This window comes from Nyctereutes procyonoides, unplaced genomic scaffold, assembly GCF_905146905.1.
Source record: "Nyctereutes procyonoides isolate TBG_1078 unplaced genomic scaffold, NYPRO_anot_genome, whole genome shotgun sequence".
Taxonomy (NCBI): domain Eukaryota; kingdom Metazoa; phylum Chordata; class Mammalia; order Carnivora; family Canidae; genus Nyctereutes; species Nyctereutes procyonoides.
The window spans coordinates 40297557-40325123 of NW_026575047.1; the positions used below are offsets into that span (position 1 = coordinate 40297557).

The following is a 27567-nucleotide window of genomic DNA, read 5'->3' on the forward strand; positions in this document are numbered from 1 at the left end:
GGAAGCACAACAAAGAAGGAAATTTGTGCGTGCACACACACACACACACACACACACATACACACACACCCCAGGTATTATCAGATAGTGATGGGTGCTAATGAGAGCAACCAGGAAAGCAGGTGACTCGTGAGCCGAGAACTGCATGATTGACGCTGGGACATGTGGGGGCAGCCTGTCCAAGTAAAGATCATGGGACTAGGTTGGAGCAGGAAGCTTTTCTGTACTTGCACTGTAGGCCAGCCACTGTATTGGAGCAGGGTGTTCAGAGAGCAGCACAGTGCTAGGGGTTCAAGGGCGCGCTGCGCAGGAGCGGACAACACCAAGCTGATCGTTTCTCCGCCCACGAAAAGGCCGCATCTAACCAAGAGATGAAACATTCTTTATCCACGTGCTTGCAAAGGTCTCCAGCAGGTGCAGAGACATCACCCTAAGAGCTCTCTGACCGGTCCAGGTTAGGGCTCCCGGTTCATTTCTTTCCTTTGCAGCTACGGGCCCCTTTGGCGGCGATCCCCCTCCGGACTCCAGGGTGCGCTGTAACTGTCTCAGCGCCCACTGACGGCGCCGCGCTCTCCGCCCCCTCGTCTCGCTGCACCGCACTTCCGGGGGCGGCGGAAGCCGGGGCCTGCGGCGGCGGGCGCGGGGGCCAGAGGCATGGCGGGGGCGGGGCCGGGGGAGGCGCGCGCCGAGCTGGCCGGGGGGTCCCTCGCCCCGGCCCTTTGAATTCGGACCGTACAGGTGAGGACTTCTCCTTTCTTGGCCCAGCCTCCAAGCCCGTCCGGCCGTCCCGGGGGCCTTCCCCGGGTTCCCGGCGAGGGGCGGCTCCGTCCCGGCAGGCCGCCGAGGCCCCGCGGCCCCCCGCCCTCCCTGAGCGGTCCCTTCCCATCGAGGCCCCGCCCCGGGCTTCTCTTTCCGGGGGCGCCCCCTTGGGTGCGTGTGCCCGCCCCTCGGCATCCCCTTACGGTTCTGGAAGCCGGCGCGGCCGAGGGAGGGGGTGTGCTCCGGCGCCCCTGGGGAGGCTGGGACGCCGCCTCGGGGAAAGGACTTGCTCGCGTCCCGGCACAGCCGGGCTTTCTGCTTTCACTCCCAAATAACGTACCGAACGCACACGCAGGGGCCAGCCAGGCTCAGAAAACCGAGGTGACCCAGGCGGACGTGGTTGCTTCCTGCCTGGGGAGTACGGTTTAGCGGGAGAGTCGATCATTAAAACACACAGCCATGCAAGTAGCGGTACGTGTTCACGTCGTGGCAGTCACGATGCAGAGGGCAAAACAGAAAAAGCAACGGGGGAGGCCTGCTTCGATAAGGATGATCAAGGAAGACTTCCTGGAGGAGGTGGCCCTTGGGCTGGCTTTGGAGAAGTTACGGCGAGGGCTTGGGGAAAGGCGTCCTACCCCTAGGCGGAGGGAAGAGCCCCTGTGGATACCCTACAGGGTTAGCAAAAAACCCTAGGGTGAGGCAGGTTCACCCTACAGGAAATGAGGCTTAAGGTGTGTCCACTGTGGTGCCGGGCAGGGCAGACCGTATGCGTGCTGGTCAGGAGCTCACCTTCTGGTGCCACAGGTAGGAATAAAATGCAGAGGCGAAGCTGCAAGCGTGGCAAGTGCCCTGAAGGCGAGGTGCGGCTAGTAAGCTGCTCTTTCAGCTAATGGGCAGGTGGAGGAAGATTCCTCTGAGGAAGTGATGGTGAGGCTGATGTCCGAAATGGGAGGTAGCAAGGGGCGGAGAAGAGCTTTTTTAGGTTTCGGTTAATAGTTAATAAGTGTCGGGCTTCTGAGGCAGGAGATAGCATCCCTGTTGAAGCAAGGGTTAGAGTTACCGGGAGAAGATGGGGGCACCTGGTGGCTCAGTGGCTGAGCATCTGCCTTTGGCTCAGGCGGTGATCTCCGGGTCCTGGGATGGAGCCCCCAGTCGGCCTCCCCACAGGGAGCCTGCTTCTCCCTCTGCCTGTGTCTCTGCCTCTCTCTCTGTGTCTCTCATGAATAAATAAATAAAATCTTTATTTAAAAAAAAAAAAAAAGGAGAAGATGGGGTTGGAGAGACAGAGCTGGGACCTTTGAGCGCCTGGCTGGGATGTTAAGGATTTTGATTCTGATCATAAAGAGCAACGGGAAGAGAACTGGCCTGTTCTAATCCGTAGGGGAAAGGACGTGGTCACAAAAGCATTTTTGAAAAGATTACTGGCTGTTGAAAGAAATGGATTTAGGTAGGAAGCTGGTGCAGTTATTGCAGATGTGAAACGATAAAAGTTTGGATGAAGGTGCTGGCAGGTTGTGATAGAAATAAGTGGAAGATGAGAGGACTCTTTAGGAGATAAAACCTCCAGAGTTTGGTGACTGATCAGGGGGCTGAGGGAAAGGGGTGTCAAGGAGGACGGTCAGGGTTCTGGTTCTTGGTGGTGGGAGGGTTGCTGGGCCATTCACTGGACTAGGGGAGCTTGGACAGGGCAAGCTTTTGGGAAAATATCGTAAGTTACTCTGACTTTTTTTCATAAGTCTGACTAGAAGAGAGTATATAATACTTTTTTCTGTAGTATTTTAAGTTTTATGAGTGTGGTTTTTTTTTATAATGAGAACAATAAGAGAACAAATTTAAAAAGCCGTAAATAGCTCCACCATGTCTCTAAAAGTCATAATTGTGTGTTATAAAATTGTGTGTGTGTGTTGGGGGGTGAGGTGTAGGGAAGGGGAGAGAGTGCATATGCTGAGATAAGTGTTAGGAAAGTCAGTGAGGATTTCCTGTAGAATTTGGAGCTGGAACTAACAGGTCCTCTGCTTACCCTACCCCTTCACACCTCTCACCCCAGTTACTGGTGTCTTTGCCTTAAGAAGACAAATGAGAGAGTTTAAGATGGGGCTATACAAAGTATATGTCAGTTTTCTTACAGTTAAGCATTGATTTTGTTTAATAGGTTTAGTGGCTCTTTCTAAGTTGAGCACCTGTGATATACTTGGTTCGGCTCATCAAGTTAGTCTGCTAGATGTCCTGCCATCCCTGGCCTTATCTGCCTTTGCCTTCCCATTCTGGTCATCCTCTCTGACTCCAGCCCCCATCTTAGGTTGGCAGGGTGCTAGTTAGCAGGCTTGTCCTGGGCAGGGATTGAGTGACGCAGTTTTGTGTATTATTTGGTATTTTGAAATGCTTAAACTTTAATAGTCTGTTTTTTAGGCTCTATCAGAATAGCCACATCAACAATGTCAGTGTTACAAGGTGTAACTGTGTGAAACTTAGTATCTTACTGAGTTGTTCAGATTGCTTTTAAGCTCTAGTATTGGGAAGATGCTTCTTGCAAGCATCTATAAAGTTTTTATCTTATTGGCTGTGCATATTCTGTAACTGATCGTGTTTTCCTTTTTACTTTGTATGCTGAGAAAATCAGGGCCAAATTAGAAGGTTGGAAGTCCTGCAGGTCCGCATGGTATGTGTACATCTGGCTTCATCATCCTGTCCTACCTTAGTTTTCTCTTCATGATGATTGTTTTTTAAATAAAAATGTTGTATAAGTACAAATAATACTTTAAAAGCATATGTAATCTTTCTTAAAAATTCTTTTTTTTTTACTTATTTGAGAAGACAGAGCCTGTACACAGAGGGAGAGGGAGAAGCAGACTCCCTACTGAGCAGGGGCTTGATCATGACCTGAGCCGAAGGCAGACGCCTTACTGACTGAGCCACCCAGGCGCCCCAAAAGTATATGCAATCTTTAAAGAACAACAGTATAGTGAATGCTGATTTAAGAAAAAATACAGCCTTCCCGTTTACCCTCATCCCATTTCTTACTTCTCACAGGTAACCACTGTTCTGAATTTTATGTTTATAATTCCTTTAGTTTTTGTAATTGTATACCACATATGTTGATAGCCTTAAACTAGAAACTGTTTGAAGCTTATATAAAGAGAATCACAAAAATATTCTGCTCCTTGCTTTCTTCAATCACCCTTGTATTCTGAGATCCATATAGGTTATTATGTATTAACTGTAGTGCATTAATTGCTTCAAAGATTCCACTGTATGAATATGCCTGAAGGACTTGTTCTGGTCTTCTGTTGATGGGCACTTGAAGCGTCATCAGTTTTTACTTTGGCTGACAGTCCTACTGTGGACATTCATGTTATTTATGTGCAGACATTTCTCTAGACCAAGGTTTCTCATCCTTAGCACTGTTGACATCTTGGTCTAAATGTGGAGGGCTGTCCTGTTTACTATTGGATGTTTGCCCACATCCTTGGCTTCTATTTGCTGGACACATATCACCCCTCCTTCCCAAATTATGACAACTAAACATTGTCTACAGATGTTCCAGAACTGCCCCAGTTAGGAACCAGTGCTCAAGATCAGTTGTTGGCAAACTTTTTATGTAAAGGGCCAGACAATAAGTATCAGGCTTGTGGGCCATGTGATCTTTGGTCTCAACTAATCATCTATGCCTTTGTAAGGCAAAAGCAGCTATAGATAACGTGTAAATGAATGGGAATGGCTGTGTTCCAATAAAACTTTATTTACAAAAACAAGCAGGCAGACAAGATTTGGCCTGAGGGCAGTAAGCACTCTTGCTGTAGTCTAGATCAGTAGGAAATATATTTATATTCTCACCAAGTACATATAATTCATATATATAATGGAAACATTTTATAAAATAGTATTTACCCTTACTATGTATGATACAATTTGGTGTTTTCTATTTTATTCCACTTTTTATAATGTCACCTATATCCACTAAATTGATTTCAAGGCCTCACTAATGAATTATGACTAGCAGTTTGAGAAATTTAGTTTGCTCATAGAGGTATGCACATCTTTAGGTTGACTAGATAGTATCTATACTTACAGCATTTCAAATTTTTAGAAGGGGACAATATAAATAAATACCACATTGTGTGTATATTTTTATTTCTCAAATATAGACTGGATCAGTCACTCCCCTGCTGAAAACCTGCAATAGCTGCTGTGGCACGGTGGGGCGTGAAAATGTTTTCCAGTCTGGCTCCAGTCTACCTTCCTGGGCTTCTCTTTTATCACACACACTGTGCCTCCTGGGCTCTCACCACTTGGAGTTACCCTGTTTCCCAAATATATCATGCCACACCTTCCAAGTGTATTTTTTAGGCTCCTTTCTTTCTGACTTGCTCCTCTTTTACTTTGCCTAATGAATTCTTTTCTTTTTTTTTTTTTTTTTAAGATTTTATTTATTTATTCATGAGAGGCTCAGAGAGGGAGGCAGAGACACAGGCAGAGGGAGAAGCAGGCTCCATGCTGGGAACCCTACCTGGGACTCAATCCCAGGTCCCCAGGCTGGGCTGAAGGCGGCCCTAAACCGCTGAGCCACCTGGCTGCCCTGTCTAGTGAATTCTTGATCCTGCAAGGCCCATGTTGGAAAGTTGCTCCATTCATTCATTTGACATATTTCTGAGCACTTAGTGTCTCAGGTACTACTCAAGGTGTTGAGGATTCAGCAAGGAATTGGGCTGGGTGCGTGGGGTCCGGTGTGTGATGACAGATACTAAAAAGGTAAACAAGATAATTTCAAAACATGACAGGGACTGAAGAAAATGAAACAAGGTAGGATGATAGTTGACGTGAATGGGAAGGTAGGGGAAAAGCTGAAGAGTTGCTTTTTTAGCTGAGACTTGAATGTTGACACAGAATCAGCAAAAGGAAGCAAAGAAGTTGACCAGCTTCCTTCTGGTCTCCATGGTTTCTCAGGAAATCCACAGACATTTGAATCATTCCCCGCCAGGTAATAGATCATCTGCCTGGTTACTTCTAAGATTTCTACTTTGTGTTTCAGTTAAGTTTGACTGTAATGTGTCTGGGCATGATTTCTTTGGGTTTATCACATTTGGGGTTTTCTGAACTTCTTAAACCTTGTGTTTACATCTGTGAGGGTTTGTTTCTGGATTCTCTGTTCTCTTCCATTGGTATATTTGTTTTTATGCCAGTACCACACTTTTTTTTTTTTTTTTTAATTTGGCTTTGTAATATGTTTTGAAATCAAGAAGTCTGAGTCTTCCAACCGTTCTTTTACAGAATTGTTTTGGCTGTTTGGGGTTCCTTGATGTTACATGTGCGCTTTAGGATGACTTTTTCTTTCTTTCTTTTCTTTCTTTCTTTCTTTTTTTTTTTTTTTTCAAAAAAGACCTTTGGGATTTTGTTAGGGATTGCATTGAATTTATAGATTGTTTTAGGTAGTATGGATATCTTAACAGCCAGTAAAGAAATACATTTCTTTAATGAATGTGCACTGAATGTCCCTCTTAACACTGAAAAAATTTGGTGTAATTCTATGTTTATTCTTCTGAGTATTCCCAACAGCGAAGTGTGCTTTGAAGGTGTTCTGGTGAATTAGGTCCTTCCCTCAGACCTGTTTTTAAAGTCAGAAATGTCAGGACTGTTTGCTGACTATAACCAGGGAAGGGAGAAATGCTGATCACTCTCATCCTGCGAGTTCCTGGGTCCAGGGCATAAGGAGGAAAATCTTTCACTTGTGTATATTTATGTTTTGGTCAATTCTGTTTTTTTTTTTTTTTCTTCTTTACTTTTCTACACAGAGATGTGATAATGGATCATCATGTTTCCACCATCAAACCTCGAAGAATCCAGAACCAAAATGTCATTCACCGCTTGGAGAGGCGGCGGATCAGCTCAGGCAAGGCAGGCACCCACTGGCATCAGGTCCGAGTATTCCACCAGAATGTCTTCCCCAACTTCACAGTTGTCAATGTCGAAAAGCCGCCCTGTTTCTTGCGTAAATTCTCACCTGATGGACGCTACTTTATTGCTTTCTCTTCAGACCAGACGTCTCTTGAAATCTATGAGTACCAGGGCTGCCAGGCAGCTGAGGACTTACTGCAGGGCTATGAGGGGGAAACCCTGTCCAATGGCAATGACCAGCGGTCAGTCAGCATCCGCGGTCGGCTCTTCGAACGCTTCTTTGTCCTGCTGCACATTACCAACGTGGCTGCCAACGGGGAGCACCTGAACCGGGAGTGCAGCCTCTTCACTGACGACTGCCGGTGTGTCATTGTGGGCTCTGCTGCCTACCTCCCGGATGAGCCGCACCCTCCGTTTTACGAGGTATATCGGAACAGCGAATCTGTGACCCCTAACCCGCGGTCTCCTCTGGAGGACTATTCCCTTCACATCATTGACCTTCACACGGGCCGCTTATGTGACACCCGTACCTTCAAGTGTGACAAGGTGGTCCTGTCACACAACCAGGGGCTATACCTGTACAAAAACATCCTGGCCATCTTGTCAGTGCAGCAGCAGACCATCCATGTCTTCCAGGTGACTCCGGAAGGCACTTTCATTGATGTGAGGACCATTGGCCGTTTCTGCTATGAGGACGACCTCCTCACTGTGTCAGCTGTGTTCCCCGAGGTTCAGCGGGACAGTCAGACAGGCATGGCCAATCCCTTCAGAGACCCCTTCATCAATTCCCTCAAACACCGGCTGCTCGTGTACTTGTGGCGCCGGGCAGAGCAGGATGGTAGTGCGATGGCCAAGAGGCGCTTCTTCCAGTATTTTGACCAGCTGCGGCAGCTGCGCATGTGGAAGATGCAGCTTCTGGATGAAAACCATCTGTTCATCAAATACACTAGCGAAGACGTGGTAACCCTTCGAGTCACAGATCCGTCACAGGTATGCTGTGCTCTCCTGCTCTTTACTACTCCCATCTGCTTGGTAAAATGGGAGAGTTTCTCTCTTGGCCTATAGCCAGCCTCTCAGAAATGTGCATTTTATGTATTCTTGAGTTTTTGTTATCCTTGGCCTCAGACTTAAAACAGTTCCATTTTTCTCTGGCCACATGTATTTATTTGGACGAATGGAAGCTCAGTCTCAAGCCATTGATATGTGGGTAGTCAACTCTGTGATCATTACCCTAATACTTGACCAGAGCATTTTCAGTATCCTTGAGATAGACGCCCAAGTGCTACAAGGTCAAAATTTGGACTACCTGTGGATAATCCTGCCCTGATTTTGTGAGACTGTGGCTTTTTGGTCTGACCTCTTTAGTTCTAGGAATGAGAATGAGCCCACCATGCCACAAAAATTTTCTAAAAATTTGGTCTCTCTTTCCTGCTTAAATGGATAATGTCAGTGCATGTCTTCATAAAACCTTTGGGAGGTAACTAATAGGTAAGTTCATCTAACAGTTTAGTGTTATGACTTTATCCTGACCATACCCATGTGCTGGACCATAGGTTGGAGAGCAGTGAAAAAATTAAAAGGAAGCCAAGACTTATGATCTCCCAAGTGAATCATCACGACCATATAGGTCCTAGGGTTTTTCAGTGTGGATGAAAGATCTTGGAGGGGAGAGAGCTATTTCTTAAATGGGAACCTAGGGGTGTTAAGGGCACAGAAACCTCCCAAGACTCTTGGGTTGAAATACCATGTTGAAATTCAGGCTACTTTTGGGCATTTTTCTTTGAGAAGCTCTCTACTTTAGTGTTGATGGAGTAAGAGACCTACCTTTCTGTACCTTTGCCACCTATTCTCCCGTTTGCAGAATGTCTCCTTAGGTGTGAATTTGAGAAATCACAATAGAGAGCAAACCAGTCAGCTACAAAGAGGGCTGAGTCTTGTATCTCCCACTGACTTGCAGTTGGTTCTATTGCAAGAGACTGTACAGGCCATTGTTTCCTAAGACCTTACCAGTCATCCATGGTAAAATGTTTTCCAGTACTTTTCTTTGGAATCATAGCTTGTATATTCTTAAAAAAAAAAAAAAAAAAAAAAGGTGGGTGGCAGGGAGTTAAATGGTTGGAGATAGTTTTTCTGGATTCTTTTCTTCCCTGTTAATGATGAAGTCACCCATTGAGCCATCACAGATGAGCATCTAGTTCACGTTATGTTTCATAGGAGATTGTCAGTGACACTCTTGGCTCCTTTCACCTTCTGCCTGTATTTCCCAGTCTGTCCTGGAGGGAAGGCTAGTAAAGTTTGTGTAATTTTATATTCACATAATTGTGATGGATCCTGGTGGAGCCCTGATAATGATCAAAGTGTTGTCCAGGTCTATAGAAAGGACATGAGTCAATCTTTTATTTAGGTTTGAGCTATAATTACCTTTTTCTTTTGGAGGGCATAAGTTATCTGTGATAGCTGCATTTGAGATTATCTTCCTTCCCTTTGCTAAAACATGACCTACTTATTTCTGGTAGTTATAATGAATTGTGACTGGAATCAGTACTAGAGCTCAGTGTTTTGCTTACAGAGTTTGTAACCTTAAACCCAGTTTGCCCTAGTTGTCCTCCCACTCCTTTCCCCGTTTTAATTTGAGAGGTTCCAATAAGGTTAATGAGTAAAAAGTGCACCTACATACAAAGCCTTGCTAATATTATGGGTATTATTCTCAGGTTACTCTCCAGCCTCCTTAATTTACAGCCATATTTAATTTCCAGGTGACTGTAAAAGTCATGTAATGAAAGCTCTGGGAAGGACTAATGACTAATAAAACAGGTGGGCACTGTGGCTCTAGGAATTGATGACAGAGACTTAAACTCAGTCATAGGAGGGGGAGTACTAACCTTAATGTTCTGGAAACTTCTAGATCAAGCTTGCAGATTGATTCACACTACCACATTCATTGTGACAAAAACCAGGGGTTCCTGGGGCTTCCTTGTTAGGTAGAGCAGAGCACTGGTTGTTTAGAGGGCTAGTCACCCAGGGCCCATTCAGAGAAAGTAGAAAACTCTGCCACCTATGGCATTTGAATGCTTTTCAGGTTCCCCCTCTGATCTTAATTGCTACAAATCTCAAATGTATCGTCCAAATGCTCTTGGCTGAAAGAACATTTATGAAGAAAGAAATGGAAAATGCCTCCCTGATTTTTCATTTGTTCAGCAGCAGTTCCCTGCTTGGTTACAACTTGCCTGGGCAGTTTTAGGACACAGTGTACTTCAGGTTTCTCTCTGCATGTTAGAAATCTTAAGAAGGAAAATAAATGTTCCTAAATTGAACTTTCAACTGTACATATACAAGAGAAAATAATTTGCCAACAGGCAGCTACAGGCTACCAATCACTTTCTCAGCAGGGAGGAAAATTAAATCTGGCATTTAAAAAAAGTGCTTTTTATTTCAGGCTGGGTTGGGGAGCAAGGAGGGAATAAAGAGTAGGAAGGAAAAATATTGAATTTGCAGAGTCAGAAATGCAAGATTGGAAACCTACACATGTATGTGGGCCAGTTCAGTAATTCTAGCAGCACAGATACGGTGGTAAATCCAGCAGTTCTGACCATGACTGATGGCCCTTGGCTGATAAAGTTTACTGAGGCTTCCTCCTCTCCCAGAACCACCTGGAGCCACATTTTTATGCTAGTGCAGGAGAAGTGTTTGCTTGTTTTACTTGAGTACTTTGAATTTTCAACCAAGTAGTAGGTTTCCAAGGCATGGCTGTATACCCAGCTGTCTCATAGCTGTCTCTGTTCTTCTGCAGGCATCTTTTTTTGTGGTGTACAATATGGTGACAACAGAGGTGATTGCCGTGTTTGAGAATACATCAGATGAGCTTCTAGAGCTCTTTGAGAACTTCTGTGACCTCTTCCGTAATGCAACCCTACACAGTGAAGTCCAGTTTCCCTGCTCAGCTTCCAGCAACAATTTTGCAAGGCAGATCCAGCGCCGGTAAGCTCTTCCACCAGGCTTAACAGGCTTAATTTTTCTTTAGACAATTCACTGGTGTTAGGCCACTAGTCATGTCCTCCAAAAAACCCTTCCGATATTCTCTCTGCTACCTCGCTTTGGTTAGGTCTGCCTGTTGTAATCCCTTGGGTCATCCTGAACTTCTCTCAGCACCTATGGAATTAGTTGTGCGTTATCTGTGATCCCTCCTAGAGGAAGGAGAGCAGTGTGAGAGCTGCCTAAGAGATGCAGAAAGGTAGAGACTATATCTTTATTATTTATTCTTGTAGTCTCATGATGCACTGTCAAGCATTTAAGTATTTTTTGAGTGAATGACTAAGGAAATAATTTTAGAACTTTTGGTTAAACATGATGTGTTGAGCACATGTGTTTATCTCTGCTCCATCCCCAAACCCCACTAAAATGACAATAAAGCAGTAAGAGGTATAAATTTAACAAGAGCAAAGAGAATGGGAGAGGAAAGACATTGAAGACGGGAGATGATTGGCAACAGGAGAGGGATCTGAATCAGTGTCGGGAGCTGATAAGCTAATTGATCAGTGGTAACCTATGACTTGGCACACTTCAGAGAACAAAAACTTAAGACTGCAGAATTTAGCCATCAAGAAACAGGTTGCCTTGCTCCAGAGAACTCTGGAAAGGGTTGGGGAATCAGATGCCCCTAGTCACTCTGACAATACCTGTGACGTAGGCTTAAAGCAGGAGGATTGGGTAAAGGTCTGGAAAGGCCCCATTGCCCCCTTCTCTAAGCCTGCTCTGCCAGATAACTGTCTTCCCCACCTTCTCAGGAGGCTGGAGGTTTAGTCTCTGGAGAAACTGAGCCATATAGGCACTGGTTTCACATTTATGAGGCACAGCTGAGGCAAGGATGGGATTTGTCATGCTAAAAACAAGAATTAGATGAAAGCCAACAAACTGAAGGTAAGATTCCTGTCCCCTTTATCAGATATGGCAGCCAAGTGTATACTTCTCAGGCAGGAGGTTAGAGATATTTCCCTAGGGAAAAAAAATGACCAACCCAGAGAAGAGACCCTCAGATATTCATACTTGGAGTCCCTCTTCAAACTGGGTGACCCTCACTTAATACCCCACATCAGCCAGGTCTTCCTATGAACTAGAGTTCCTGATAGAATTATCTGAGCACATGATTATGACATGAACAGTTACTTTGGGTCATTTGCCCAAGCTGAATCCACTCTAGTCTGTAATGCCTCATTTGACGCCACATACTAAATTGCTCCTCCAACTCTAGCCAGTTAGGGAAAATATCTGCTTTCAGGTTTCAAGATAGGTCAGACCAGAGTGAACAAATGACTCAGAATAAGCATCACTGCCACTGGAAAAAATGAACAAAGCAGGTACATTAATGTAGTGGCATCATCTTTATGTGAAAGGGTAGTACTCAATTAGAAATAGATGGATGCTGGTTTTCAGACAGGATACTTGCCTTTTCCTTTTTTTCTGGTTCACATAAATTTTCTGCCCTATAAGCATTTCTGTTCAGCATAGAAGGATTTTTGGAGGCAGAACATGGATCAGATTTTGCTTTTTTCATTTTGGAATGAATGTTTCTGCTTTTATTTTTAAAAAGATTTATTTATTTATTTTGAGAGCAAGGTGAGGGGTAAAGAGAGAGGGAGAGAGCAAATCTCAAGCAGACTCTGTACTCAGAGCCCAGTGAGGGACTGGATCAGGATGAGATGACCCTGAGATCAGGACCTGAGCTGAAACCAAGAGTCCAGACACTTCACCAGCAGTGCCACCCAGGCGCCCCTGAATTTTCTTCTTTTAAATTAACTTTAAAATCAGGCAGATCATTATCAATAATTACAAAGCTCAGTATAGCTGGCTGTATGAAACCATCAAGGAAGTCACTAGGAGGTATACTTAAACGAGGACAGGGATTTTTATCTTATATTCACTGCTGTATCCATAGCACCTAGGCCAGTATCTTTCATGTGGGAGAAGCTTATTAGGTATTTGTCGAATGAATGAAGTCACCCAGTAATTAGAGGAAGCTGTGTTTTTTGAGAATTATTTCAGAATACATCTGGAATTAAGTGAAATTGTAGGAAGTCTCAGGAGGAGAAAATAAAGGTTTAAAAGAAAGGCAGGGTTCCAGCTCTGTGATCCTCAGAATTTTGCATCATACCACCAAAATATTTTGAACAACTGTAGATAGCTTCACACATGAATTTTTTTTAAAATTTTTATTTATTTATGATAGTCACACACACACACACACAGAGAGAGAGAGAGAGAGAGGCAGAGACACAGGCAGAGGGAGAAGCAGGCTCCATGCACCGGGAGCCCGACGTGGGATTCGATCCCGGGTCTCCAGGATTGCGCCCTGGGCCAAAGACAGGCACCAAACTGCTGCGCCACCCAGGGATCCCCTCACACATGAATTTTTAAGTTGATCTTAAAATGTTCTTGCTGTTATATTTAAATAACTGCAGAAGATGCAATTTTCAGTGTATATTAAATATTGATTTTTAAAAATAAAATTATTACAAGCCATTTTCCCCCAGCTTTATTGAAATACAACTGGCATATAACATTGTATAAGTTTATGGTGTATAACTCAACACCTTTAAACATAACCCAGGGAATCTAGATGCCATAGTAGTTGGTGTTCAGTATTTGATTATAAAAGGGAGAGAGCCAATTATGCCCATACTTTTGAAATTTTACATTGTTTCTTCTTATGTTCAAATTCATATATCTATTTTATCTCCTCCACAGAATTGTATCCTATTGCAACATATTCCATTAACCGTCTTGTCATGCTTTGCTGCATTGAAAATATAATATGTATGTAAATTGGAATTATTTTTTATTTCTTGTGAACATATGACTCTATATGCTCAATTTTATAGTCCCTAATAATCTTTTAGTAAAAATAAGTGAAAGTGGATCCATTATAGGTTAAATGTCCAAGAAAAAAAGGACACCAAGGATCATGAGTAACTTAAGAAAAATCTTTATTTTGAAAGAGACCAAAATAAAACAAACAGTAGAAAAAATAAAGGAGGAACATTGCAATTGCTGAAATAATTGAAGCTGTAAAAAAAAAAAAAAATTCCTAGAACAGAAATTTAAACTTTGTTAGACATAGTTGAGGAATTCTCCAAGAAAGTAGAATAAATAGATGAAAGTAGGAAAATGGGAGAGAAATGATTTAAAATAAAAAAATCAGAGAATTTGCCCAGGAAGTCCAATATCTGGTTGTTTCCAGAAGGTGCAGTAGAGAAAATGACAGGGAGGAAATAATGTAGTTTTCTGGTCCTGAAGAACATAGATTTCCAGATTGGCAGGACCTTTCGTTGGTGTGTTGGGGCTGGCTCATAATGGCTCATGAAGAGCCAGTTAAGCTATCAGGAATTTTTGCAAGCTGTTGCCAAAAGTGGTCATTATTAAGAATTAATTATTTCCTAGTTATTTTACTATTATTCTCGAGTTTATATGCATATTTTATCTATATGGTGAAAATACAGTATAGTTATGTGCTACTGCTCATCCTCAGCTCCACATTCAGTGATGTCACATTGGTACCCTGAAATTGACCACAGCAGTAGGATTTACAGCACAGAAAGTGGCAAGTGCTGTAAATCATGGTTTTTGCCCTCAGATAAAAAGTTATTAAATCTTTATTAGGCTGTCTCCAGTTCCATCAAGTACCCAGTGAGAAAAAGACCCATACTGAGGCATATCATGAAATTCTGAGACATTGTGGGAATGCCTGGGTGGCTCAGTTGGTAGGGTGTCTGACCAGTATTTTTTTTTTTTTTTTTTTAAGATTTTATCTATTTATTTGACAGAGCAGCAGTGGGAAAGGGAGAAGCCTGAGCAGGGATTCTGACGTGAGGCTCTATCCCAGAACCCTGGGATCATGACCTGAGATGAAGCCAGATGCTTAGCCAACTGAGCCACCCAGGAACCCCTAGAGTGTCTCACTCTTGATTTTGGTTCAGGTCATGACTCAGGTCATGTGAGATCAAGCCCCACGTTGGGCTCAAAGTAGAGCCTGCTAAGGATTCTCTTTCTCCCTCTCTTTGCCCCCACCCCCCAAAATAAATAAATAAAATCTTTTAAAATGAAATTTTGGAACATTGAGGATAAATAGAAAATTATAAAAACTTGCAGAAAGAACATACATTTCACATGTCAAAAAATAAGTCATCAGAATGGTATTGGACTTAATAATAACACTGAAAGCTTGTAGCCAATAAAATCATGCCTTCTGTGAAAAAAAATGATATCCAATCTAGAATTGTATATCCAATAGGATGGAACAAAGACCTTTTCAGACATGAAAGTTCTCAAAAAATTACCTCTCATGTACCTTTTCTAAGAGAGCCTCTGGAAAATGTGTTTTCCACACAAATCACAAAATATGGTACAGGAAATAGTCTGAAATTGTGTAGTTGGGTGAAACTGATGGTTTAGGAGAAGGTAAGAAGAATTGATTATACGAGAGGTTGTGGGATCTAATACCTAGGGAGGAGGTTCTGTGGTGCTGGAAGGATAAACCTTGCAAATTTAGAAATACTCATGAATTGAAAGAGTCACCTGGACAGAGTGAGAGTGGGACAGAGCCAGGGGACTGGACAGAGTGAGAGTGGGACAGAGCCAGGGGACATCACAGGGATGACTGCCTCATCTTTTTGTCAATGGGGAGCATGGAGAGTGGAGGTAGTGGTGCTGCTGGGGAAGATGAACTGCTTCAACCTAGAGGTTGTCCTGGAGGCTTTGACTTAGGATCATCATATAGCTGTGGGCTGGCCAGCCCCTATGGTTTGAAGCCAGTGAGCCAGGCAAGGCATAGTGTGGATTATGAGAGGAGGTAGTAGGGGTGCCTACGTGGGTTAAGTGTCTGCCTTGGCTCAGGTCATGATCAGAGTCCCTGGGATCAAACCCCATGTCAGGCTCCCTGCTCAGTGGGGAGTCTGCTTCCTTTCCCTCTGCCCCTCCCTGACCTTGCTTGTGCATGCTCTCTCTCTCTCAAATAAAATCTTAAAAAAAAAAAAAAAATGAGAGGTAGTATTAGAACTTGGCTGAAAAGAAGCTGAAAACCAAAAGCCTCAGGATCTTTGATTCAAGCTCATTCAAAAGGGAAAGAAAGAAATTCTCCTTGGCCCAAGATTTAATGTTATGATTGACACCGAGGCTGTGAAAATTAGTCTCAAGAGGAGTAACAGAAAAGCAGTATTGATAGCTTGGCTGTCTTCGAGGGAAACAAAATTATTGATCTCCATCCAGCATCAGAGGTTAATGGTAAAGACAGAATCCATCTCATCAAGTTTTCTGGTCTCCACAAATTTGGGAGCATTCAAGTTTTAAAATTTATTTCATTAGTTTTCATTCCATTCATTTCAGGCATGAGATGTTATGTTTTTTCCTGGACTAAAAAATTATTTTCCCCTTGAATTTTAAACCATATGATCTGCTTTGATATAGAGATTTTTAAAAATACATTACTGATAGTTGGACAGTCTTTCTAAGAAACTATAGGAAAGTGAAAAAGAAGAAAAAAAATAAAAATGTGATTACACAAACACAATTATCATTTTGATGTATTACTACCAGTCTTTTTTTTTAAGTCCTAGATTTTTTTCTTTGTTTTTTAAATCATACTGTGTATACAGAATGTATCTTGTTTCTTTCTTTTTTTTTTTTTTTTAAGATTTTATTTATTCATGACAGAGAGAAAGAGAGAGAGAGGCAGAGACACAGGCAGAGGGAGAAGCAGGCTCCATGCAGGGAGCATGACGTGGGACTCCAGGATCATATCCCAGGCCAAAGGTGGTGCCAAATTGCTGGGTCACCGGGGCTGCTCTGTATCGTTTCTTTTACTTACCGTTGTGGTAAACATTTCCTCTGTTACCATGTAATCTTTGAAAATCACAGTTTTCCATTAGGTTTTTAATTTTCTGTCAATTTATCATAAAGAACGCTGTATTGAATGTGCACAGATATTTTTCTGCATATGGGATTGCTTGCTTAGGGTAAATTTCTGGAAGTGTAGAAATACTTGGTGACGGGATATGTATTTAGTATTCATGACAGTTGTGAAAAATGATTGCTTTGTTATTATTACTACAAATAAGTGAGATACGTGATTGTGTCCGCGTTACTATTCTTTAGATACTGGTGTTTCTGTGGGAGTACAGGTAGCTAGCTCTGAGCCTGAAACAAGGAATGAATAATTTGTCGAAAGTTTTGATGAAAGTTGGCTTATCACTGATCCTGAGAAGAGTCAGAGGCTGCTCTTCTCCACGAGATCCTCTGTTCTCTATAACTCCTTTCTAATGCAAGGTGAAGCTGTTTTTTGGGGGAAGTAGTTTGAGTAGAAATGTTGTCATAGAATAGTTATGCTCGTTTTAAACTTGTTTGGAAAGTCTTTGTTAACTTTTCTAAAGTAATTTAATGTTCCCATTTCAAATTCTGTTTTCTGCTTTTTGAGAATATTTGTAGCCAGGCCAACTTGTGATGTGTGAGTTCTGTCTGACTTCCTTCACCATCTAGATTTCTTTTTACAGAATGAGTCGTTTTTAGACGTGTTTTATCAGTTTAAAATCCAAGGCAGCATTGTGTGCCTGCTAACACAGCCTTCCTTACTGGTGCTTTATTTTAGGTTTAAAGACACTATTGTAAATGCCAAGTATGGAGGGCACACGGAGGCAGTACGCCGACTACTGGGTCAGCTCCCCATCAGTGCCCAGTCTTACAGTGGTAGCCCCTACCTTGATCTGTCTCTCTTCAGCTACGATGACAAGTGGGTGTCTGTCATGGAGCGACCTAAGACTTGTGGAGATCACCCTATCAGGTATACCGTCACTGCTTCAGCTGCTAACTGCCTGAGGGCTAAAGATGGCCCACTTTCCACCTCTTCTTCTTCTTGGACCTCATTTCACTGTGATTGTGTCCACTTGTACTCATGGGTCGAATTGGAAGGATAGGCTATTTCTATAATGTGAGTGCTTTTGATCATGTAGGCCCTGGTCTCATAAATGAAGGAGTTCTGCTCTTTGCTTCTCATCAGAACATCCAATCCAGATAAGTGTTGTTCCTTTTTAAAGGTATCCAGGGTAGGAAACCACATTCCATTTCATGATAGTGTTTATAGTTGAGACTTTATAATTTTATTTCACTCAAATTATTTTATCTCCTCATGTTACCTAGTAGAAAAGATAGCAGAGATAATTTGGGAAATAGGTTTTGGAGAAACTCCTTGCTTCCTCACTTGAGAAATTTTGGAATGTAAACTACTGCATTATTGCTATAGAATGTCTTAGAATCAGTCCTTCCCTTACAAATGTCCATTCCCCGGTCTCCCATTCTCTCCGTTTTGGGAGCTTGTGATGTTCTGTGTACTATGTTAGGTACTAGGGAGAGTAACTGGAACCTCCACTACAGGGTGATTTCAGGGGATGTGTGTCCCTGGAACCTTGGGCTGAAGAGCAAAAGGCCTTTTTCACTCTGCAAAAGGTGGTAGGCAGTGTTTCACAATCCAGCTTTGTTGTGTATTAAATAGGTTTGTGTAACACATTCTGTACAGTTAATCACAGTTCGTGGTATTTCCTTTGGGAAATTGCAGTCATGTTCCAAAAGCCAGTTAACTTTTTTTTTTTTTAAATTCTAGAAAACTTTAAACATATAAAATGGGAGAGTATAGTGAACCTGCATATACCCACCATCCAGTTTTAACAGTTACTCATTGTTAACTCATTGTTAATGTTGTTAATGTTGTTATCTCTTACCACACCCTGCCCCCAACTGCCACCCTTGATTATTCCGAAGCAAAACCCAGATTTCATAGCATTATACTCAGATTTTGGTATGAATTTCTAAGACATAAAGACTTAGAAAAAATACAACCATTATTGTATCTTAAGAAAATTATCAAAAATTAATTAAGACCACCAAGTACTTAATTTTCACGTTTTCCTGTTGTCTTGTAAATATTTTTTTTTTATGGTTCCAGTTTGTTCCCATCAGGATCTAAACAAGGTTCATACATTGCCTTTGGTTGCTACTCCCTTAAATCCATTTTATCCTATAGGTTCTGCTTCCCTCTTATTTTCCATGCAATGAAATTGTCCTGTAGTGTTACCCACATTCTGGTGTCTGCACACTATCCCTGGAGTAGTATTTATGATTTTTCTCATTCTCCCACATTTCCTGTGAACTGGTAGTTAGATGTAGAAGCTCAAACAACTCACTTTACCTTACAAGCCCTTTGTGTGTTGGAGACTGTGTGGGTAAGGTGAATATGGTTTTCCCATGTAAAAGCATATCATGGACTTCATGTGATATTGTCAAAGTAGCATGGGATACATTCCTCTCCTTTCTAACCTACCTTTCTAATTTGAAAAGAATAAGCTAAGTAAGAAATTTGGAAGTGGCTATTGCCCCTAACTAAGGGAGTTTTTCATTTATTTTTAATTTAAAATGAGAAATGTGAGGATATTAAAGGCATTGGAGGAAGAAATGCCATGACTTGAACACCTGTATTATGTGTTCCATTCTGGTCTTTGTCAGTATGCATGCTTACATGTTGTCATCCTGGTTAGCATCATCCTTTGTAGTCTGTTTTTGTAGTCTGTTTTGTAGTCTTTGTAGTCTGTTTTTCTTTTAGAAATGTTTTTTCATGTTGTTCATAGTCCTCAGAGTTAGAGTCTTAATGACGGCATATTATTCCCTCAGTTAGTTGTACCACAATTGATTGAACTAGTCCCCTGTCACTGAACCTTAATTATGTCCTGCATTTTTACATTGGAGCTGCACTAGAGTAGCTGTCTTTATTCATACACTATGTTCTCCATTTAAATTAAATTCTGAGGATGTAAATTCTTGGAAATGGAGTTACTGAGTCAGAGGCTATTAATATCTTTATGTCTACCATGTGTTTGCTTTCCGAAAGGGAAGTTATAGAGCTCTATAGTTCAAAGCTCTTCATTTTCTAGGATTTTCCCTAATTCAGCCCCAACCCCATCTAACATTTCTAGTTCCCAATACCCTAGGGTGTTTATTTTTACATATGGGAAAATGTCTTAAAGTATGAGGTTGAATGGAAGTATTAGATGAAAAATTAAAGGCTACTTAGTATTTTGTTTTTATCTGTGAAAAGAGGAACCTTCTAAAAGAATTTATTATTATTAGCACCATGCTCTAACCCACTGAGCTAACTGGCCGCTTGGTAAGAGTTTATTCTTAAAAGTGAAAAACTCAAATATGGGCTGAAATGTGCACTGTCGTGTATAGCAGCCACTCACCACGTGTGGATTGTTAAACACTTATAATGTGACTAGTCCAAGTTGAGATATGCTTAAGTGTCACACATCAGATTTCAAAGGCTTAATAAAAAAAAAGTGAAATATCTCATTAATATTTGTTTACCTGGGTTACAGATTTGGATACCAGGATTGGGTTAAATAAAGTATATTATTAAAATTAATTTCACCTTTTTCTTTTTAACTTTCTTAATGTGGCTACCTGGAAATTTAAAAGTATACATGTGGCTTAATTTCATTTCTAGCCCTGGCCTAGACAGTCGTGGGTCAGCTTTTCTGGAAAAGGGGAAGCTGTAGTTAAGGCTGTAACTAAGGGTCATCTTGGGAAAGAGAAATGATCCAATGACTCAGGACAGCACAGTAAAATTCATAATGACCCTGTGCATAAAATGAGTTGCTCAAAGGCAGTTTTGCGGTTTCAATAACTTGGGGCTGATGTAAGAGGAGATAGTGTAAGATTAAAAAATGAGTTGCCACATTCCTGTGCTGTGCAGATTTGTAGATGGTGGTGAATATCTGTACCATCCTCTCTTTCTCTCCTTGTTCTGTTTAGGTTCTATGCCCGGGACTCTGGTCTGCTCAAGTTTGAGATCCAGGCAGGCTTGCTTGGCCGCCCCATCAACCACACAGTGCGACGCCTTGTTGCCTTCACCTTTCACCCTTTTGAGCCTTTCGCTATTTCAGTGCAGAGGACTAATGCTGAGTATGTTGTCAACTTCCATATGCGACACTGCTGCACGTAGGTGCCTCACCAAAGTCCAGTTATCTGGTCTTCCAAGACATTCCCCCCTTCTCATCTCAAGGGGACTCTGAAGCAAAAGCTCCTGACTACCAGCTTTGTTGGTTCCAGACTGTAATACCTCAGATGGGGAGAGTCGGAGAGAGGAGTGAGGGTGTCTCAGTCTAATAGAATCTTTATCATATCCAACTACTACTGATTGATGGAGTCATCTGGTCTTTACCTTGTGGGAATGTCTAGCATTAATTAAGTCTGTTTAATTTTTGTTTTATATTGCATTTTATTGCTATGAAGATGAGAGCATTACCCCTTCCCCCTTGGCATCTGTTCTTTGGCATTATGGTATGCAGTCTGAAGCAGGGATGTCTTGTTTACTCACAGGAACTGTGTACGTCCTTTCCACGTAGCCAACAACAGGGCTGTCTTTATAAAAAAAGAATAATAATAAAGCCTTGGTATTTTCTTACTTAAATATATCCCGTTTGATGATTGCCTTATGTCCTGATCTCACCAAATGCTTCTCACATCCATGGGTTCTGGGAAGGACTGTGAAAGGAGCCAGAGGCCATGACTCCAGCGGCCACCCTTGGGAGAACTTTGTGGTGTGTGCCTGCATGGAAGACTGTTCTCTGCCAGGACTGTTTTCTTCCCTGGGGTTTTCTCCTGGTAATTGTTACAGCTGGAGGAACTGGGCATAATTGCATGTTGTCATGTGGAAGCATGCTCCCATCTGTACCATCTGTGTCATGCAGGTGGAAGAGTGAGCAGTTCTCTTTAGCCATAGCAGATACAAACACTGTGTGGCACGTACGGCGATTGGGGAGCTCTAGCTGGCAGACACCAGGCGTCTCTAAAGAGATCAGACTGGTTGTGCCCGGACGGCTGAGCCATTGCAGCTCCTACAGACGCTTGCTGGGCCCCAGCCCACCCCCTTCTATATGATTTCAGCTAGTGTCCTCCAGTGGGCTTGTCAGGCTGTTTATGTTTCATCTGCATAATGTATCCACTGTTTATGTAGTAAGCTTGTTCAGTAACATCTGACTTTGAAAGCAGCCTGGAAATGCTGGGTTTCAGAGCAGGTTGTGAAAGGAGCCATGGATGCAAACAGATGGATTCTGTATCCCTCTGCCATCCAGATTGACATCCCTTGGGAACATGACAAATGTAATATGAGATACTGAGCCCCACTAAAAGCAGTTCAGCTAATTTCATCATCTTCAATATTGAACAACTAAATTCATTCTGATTTGGCATTCAATACAGGATTTGAGCACTTAATATGAATCAGGTAGATGCTGTGCTACTATGTGAAGGATGAAGAGAGAAATATACAAATAAAGAGAATTCTAGTGCAAAATGACAAAAGCTCTCATAGTGGTTACTTGGGGATAGTGGAGGAGGATGAAGGAGAGGTGGAGAAGGAAAGCTATCCTGGGGGCGGGCCATTGGAGCTGAATAAATGGAAGCATGTCCTGTGAACCAGGGCAGAGGACAGACATTTCAGGGAGAGCTCCAGCATGCCCAAAGACACACGAGCATGGACAGGGCCATTGAGGCTGTGGAATGATAACTAACATGGCTGAGCACAAGCTATGGGGGAGGCCAGGGGAATGTGACTGAATCACAGAAGTCTGGCGCACAGTGCTAGAATTTTGTGCAGTGGAAGACCTCCGAATTTCACAAAGACCATCGTTAGCAGCCTGGAAGATGGTTTGGGGGAACTAGAGACTGGAGATTGGCTGACAGACCAGTGGTAGTAATCCAAAGGGGAATGGGAGAGAGGATGATATCCCTGGGCATCGGGAAGGGTGAAATACTGATTCTTCAAAGGTTATAACAACATCAGGGTCCCACAGCAGTCACACATATGTGGGACTCAGAGAATCTTCCTTTGTAGATGTACCTTACCTGCAGCTTTATCTTTGCACTGGGTTGCTCGATTGCACCTGAGGGACTCAGCAGCATGGAAGGAGCATGGAGTGTGAAGTTGCTGGGGTCTCAGTGTGAATCCCCCCACTTCCACCCATTAGCTGTGTGATCCTGGGCCCATTCCCTAATCTTTCTGAAGCTTAATTTGTACTTCCTTCCACCTTACTTATCCACTCTCCTAGTCAAATCTTAGGTCTTTCATCACGTCTGCCTACTGAGCAATCCTCATGTACCTTCCTTGTCTGCTTACTCTCCCTCTCCCTGGAATTGCCGATTGACACCTTCGTTTCTCTTCAAAACCCCTCTTGTTTCTCATGATCACCTTGCCACTGACTCCATGACAGCAAGAGAAATAATTGGATGGGAATTTCCTTATCTTTCACTGTATCAACCATGTGACTTGCATATGCACTCCTTCCGGAGTGAAAGAGCCCTGCTTCTATAAAAGGCCAACTCCTCTACCTGTTCACTGGATCCTCTCTCCTCTTGACTTCTCAATGTCCTCCCTCCTGCAATGATTTTTTTCTGTATCTTTCTCTTGATAGGTCATTTCAGTCAGTGCATTAGATGCCCTCTAGGATCTTTCTATAAATACCTGCTTTGGCCTCTGTTTTATTTACCTTTAGTTATCACCCGTCTCTCTGTTACCCCTCACAGAAAAACTTCTTGGAAGAGTTGTTGAAATTAAATGTTGTCACCCCACCATCCATTTTTCCTCAGCCCACTGCAGGTAGATTGTAGTGCTCACACCCACTGGAATTACTTGTCTAGGCACCAGTGACTTCGTGTTGCCAGTTCAGCACTCATCTCCTGTCCCTCTTCTACTCAGCCTCCCATCATTGGGCATGATTCATTTAATCAAGAAACACTCGCTTCGGGATCCTTGGGTGGCGCAGCGGTTTAGCGCCTGCCTTTGGCCCAGGGCGCGATCCTGGAGACCCAGGATTGAATCCCACGTCGGGCTCCCGCTGCATGGAGCCTGCTTCTTCATCTGCCTATGTCTCTGCCTCTCTCTCTCTCTCTGTGACTATCATAAATAAATAAAAATTAAAAAAAAAAAAAAAGAAACACTCGCTTCTCTTGGTTTCCATGAGTACGTTTCTGGTTTTCTTCCTATCTTGCTGATTGTTGCTTCTTGGTCCTTTTGCTGTCTTTTCTTCTTCGATTCTATGTTTAGATGCTAAGTACCCCCGCCCTTGGCCTTGGAACCTCACTTCATTTCTTCTGTATATAATTTCTTTAATTGATTTCTTCCATTCCCCAGGTTTCAAATTCTATCCATATGCTGATGAGTCTCAAAACTGTAACTCCAGCCCTGACCTCTTCATTCACCTCCAAATTCATATTCCCATGGCTTACATGGCATCTTCATTTGAATATGTAATAGATACTTCTTTTTTTTTTTGGTAACCCTTTATTTTTATTTATTTTTTAAAGGATTTTATTTATTCATTCATAAAGACACAGAGAGAGGCAGAGACACAGGCAGAGGGAGAAGCAGGCCCCATGCAGGAAGCCCGACGCGGACTGGATCCCAGGTCTCCAGGATCACACCCTGGGCTGCAGGCGGCGCTAAACCGCTGCGCCACTGGGGCTGCCTCTCTAATAGATATTTCAAAACCACACCCAAAGCAATGGTCTTGATCCCATCCACCCATCTCCACCTCCAACCTGTTTTTCCTTCAAGAATTCCCATATGGCTTCAGTGTCTACCCGTTGACTTCAGGCAAAAACTTAAGAACTGTTTTCGATTTTCTTTTTTTCTATCCCCCTCCACTCCCTGCACTGCTCGCACCTCTGACTTCACTCTGGGGATGTGCCCTGAGCAATCTAAACCAGTCGTGGTAATCCTGTACTTGTTAGTGACCAGAACTAGAACTTTGGTCGATAGCAATTGGCAGGAGGGATTGGTTTATGATTGTCATGTGATAAATCAGGTCAATGATACTGTGAGGTAGAGGAACTGTTGGGGGAACCCTTCTCTTTTGAAAATGTCAGTGAGGAACCATGTGGCCCAAGGTCCACTTTCCACCGCCCTATGATCCTGTTCGAAGTTAGCCTGAGAAGGAAGTTAACCTGGAGGGCAGAATGGAGAGAAAAGAACCCAGATCATAGATGACATAGTTGGTTGACTGGATCACACAACCCTGAAACCCACCCTATAGCTGGATTTCCAGTCCTGTGAGACAGTAAGTTTCCATACTGTTTAAGCCACTTTGAATTGGTTTTTTTGTTTCTTATAATTGAAAGCAAAGTAATAGATGCAAAGAGAAAGGCAAGTCCCCTGGGGAAAGACTCATGAAATTCCTGCTGGCTAGGTTCTTAGATTGGGTTTGAAAAGGCCTGACTGTGATTTCTGTTCTTTGATTTCTGTGAGATTCCTGGCTCCCCTAGAGCCCCCTGCATCCATACCTCAGATGGCCTCTTGTACCTGAAAGGATGTAACTAAAATGAGAAAGCATTCAGCCCATTGAGCACTTGACCCATATGAACTTTGCAACCCCTATGTCTTCATATTAACTTTGTTTCTAAGGAATTTAAGGCCACTCTTGGTAAATTCTAGTGCCTTCTCTCTACAGATATCCAGTGAATCTCAAGAATCTTTGGAGAAACAAGTTCTTTGCATCCAAAATGTTTAAGAAAAGTAGAGACTTCTGGGAATATATCTTTCAGATTTAATTCTTCCTGAAACTCTCCTCTCTTCCCTACTCTGCAGGGTCTGGCATGTCAACGATCAGTGCCAAGCTGCCCTGGACCTTTGAAAGGCTCCATTTAAATTTAGCAAAACCTCTTTCATTCTGAGTCCTTGTAGAGAAGCACAGTGTAAATCATTGAAAAGCCTAAATTAGATAATTTTTAAAAGAACGATAGCTTCATTATTTTCAAGTACACAGAGTAACTCCATCTCATCCATGAAGTGTTCCTTTGTAGAAGCCCTTAGAGACTTTTCCTTAATGAATGGATTATAATTATTGGTAATCAGCATAACAGTTCTCTGCACAACGTGCTTCAAAAGGAATGGACCATATTAAGTGATTTTGATGTTCCAGAGGGCAATTTTATTTACAACATTCATCTGCTCAGTGTATACCCTTTATAGCTATAAACCTCTGTTTAAAAAAAAAAAGAACAAATAGCTTCTGATGGCTCTCTCCATCATATAGAACATTTGATTACCAAAGGCAGAAATAATATAGGAGGAGAGACATACATAGTGGGACTCATTCTTTACCCATGGTGTCCTGACAGAAGAACCCCAGGAACAGCTCAGGCTGGCAAGTGCAGCCAGTGCAAACGCTGAGCTTGATAAAAGAACTTTACTGAGTTTCCATTCCTCTGTAACATGGGGCTGATGTTTACTTTGCAGGGCTGATGTGAGCACTAAATGAGTATTAATTAAGCTCTTCATACAGTAAGTACTCAATACATGCTAGCTGCCTTTCTCTCTCTAGATTGCTTGATCTGTGTGGGAGGCTCATGCCTCTTTAATATCACAGAGACCACCCAGTCCTGGTAGTGCCTCTCCATTCCTTGCTGACCAAGAAACACAAACTTGCCCCTTCTCCACACCCACCCTGCACAGGAGACTGGTGGCTTGGCTTTGGAGGTGGTGCCATTCTGCTGCTATGGCCTCTGTCTCCAGCATACCCCCGTCTGAGAAGATGAGAACATCCCTAGCCCTCTTTGCAGCCAAACACATTGGACTTAGAGGAGCCGTGTTTGCTGAGTTTATTGTTGTCAATTGTGAACATGTATTAAGCATTTACGATGGGGCATGAAGCTATGTAAGCACCTTATGCTGGAAGGTATTCCTTCGTTTCATCCATTCTGAGATACATTTCTCAGCATTGGAGCATGTCTAATACCGATGTCTTATGGGTGGTGCTAGACCATGACTTGACATCACTACTGTTGTCACCTGTGCATGTGAAGGCTGGGCATGCTCTTCTTATTGTCACATCCCTGTTGAGTAAATGCCCTGTGAATACCATGTGTGTTAAATGTACATGCTATTTAAATATCTTCAAAAAAAGATTATGCTGTGATTTGGTACTGAAATGAAAGGTTATTTTGTATATAGAAAAGTATGGAAGCAGAGCAGTGTGGTTAATTTTGGTCTCAATGAAGTAAAGTTTTGCACTGAAGGAATGAACATGAGGCCATATCTCTTTGCAAAAGGCAATCAAGGGCTTTTAGGAACTAAGAAAGAAAGCAAGGTAACTACTGGCAAATGAGATTTTATTGACATGCTGAGATTCGTGCAAAAGGACTGCCTGTCAAACACCCAACAAGGCACATGAATGAAGGGAAAGCTATCACATGCCTTGGAATAAATGGAAGAAGTTTTAATGGAATAAGAGGCCTGGTGTGATCGATTCATGCAAAGCACGGGACTAATCATTAAGGTGTGAACCAATTTGTCAGAAACTTCATGCTGACTTTGAACAGAAGCTGATTAACTTCCAGGGGCCACATGATTCCAAATAGGAAGAAGGTGAAACTATAGCTGAAGTCAAATGAGAAGTGCTGATGACTCAGGGTTCATAACATGCCCCGAATGCCTCTTAAAAAAAAAAAAACAGCCTGAAATGCTCTTTGGATAAATATATGTTTTAGGGGTACTAGGACTTGTTTTAATCCAACACACAGACATGGAAGTGACTGTCACAAGGGAAGAAGTCTGTTTGACTTATAGGCCTCTAGAAACAGGACATGAGGGATGACTTGCTTCCATGGAGAAGCACCTGGGTCACTCAGGAGATAAGGGGAGCTGGGGGAAATGTGGGTGACAGCCTTTATTATGGTTTCTGCAGGAAGGAACAGACAAGGCAAACTGAGTAGGTTTGGGATTGGCTAATTGGAATAATTTTGATGGGCTCTGGAATGTAGTGACTGTCCCTAGTTGTCTGATACTTGGCTCTGAGGTATTAGGGCAGCTGGATAGTGGCCCAGGAT

At 42.6% G+C, this 27567-nt stretch overlaps 1 protein-coding gene across 8 annotated transcripts; it reads left to right on the forward strand.

Moving 5' to 3' along the window:
* Positions 1-663: 663 nt before the first annotated feature.
* On the forward strand, positions 664-21158 carry DET1 (DET1 partner of COP1 E3 ubiquitin ligase). 8 transcript variants are annotated; one of them, XM_055326763.1, is made up of 7 exons: positions 665-738; positions 3380-3418; positions 3574-3789; positions 6549-7641; positions 10442-10629; positions 17285-17476; positions 20497-21158. In XM_055326763.1, the coding sequence occupies exons 3-7, from the start codon at positions 3695-3697 to the stop codon at positions 20684-20686; spliced, it is 1758 nt and encodes a 585-aa protein (XP_055182738.1). In that variant the 5' UTR covers positions 665-738; positions 3380-3418; positions 3574-3694; the 3' UTR covers positions 20687-21158. The 8 variants fall into 8 exon arrangements, with proteins under 8 accessions (XP_055182742.1, XP_055182738.1, XP_055182745.1 ...); XM_055326765.1 differs by lacking the exon at positions 665-738 and adding an exon at positions 809-1230 and having other exon boundaries at positions 3571-3789; XM_055326764.1 differs by lacking the exon at positions 665-738 and adding an exon at positions 809-1230.
* The last annotated feature ends 6409 nt before the right edge of the window (positions 21159-27567 follow it).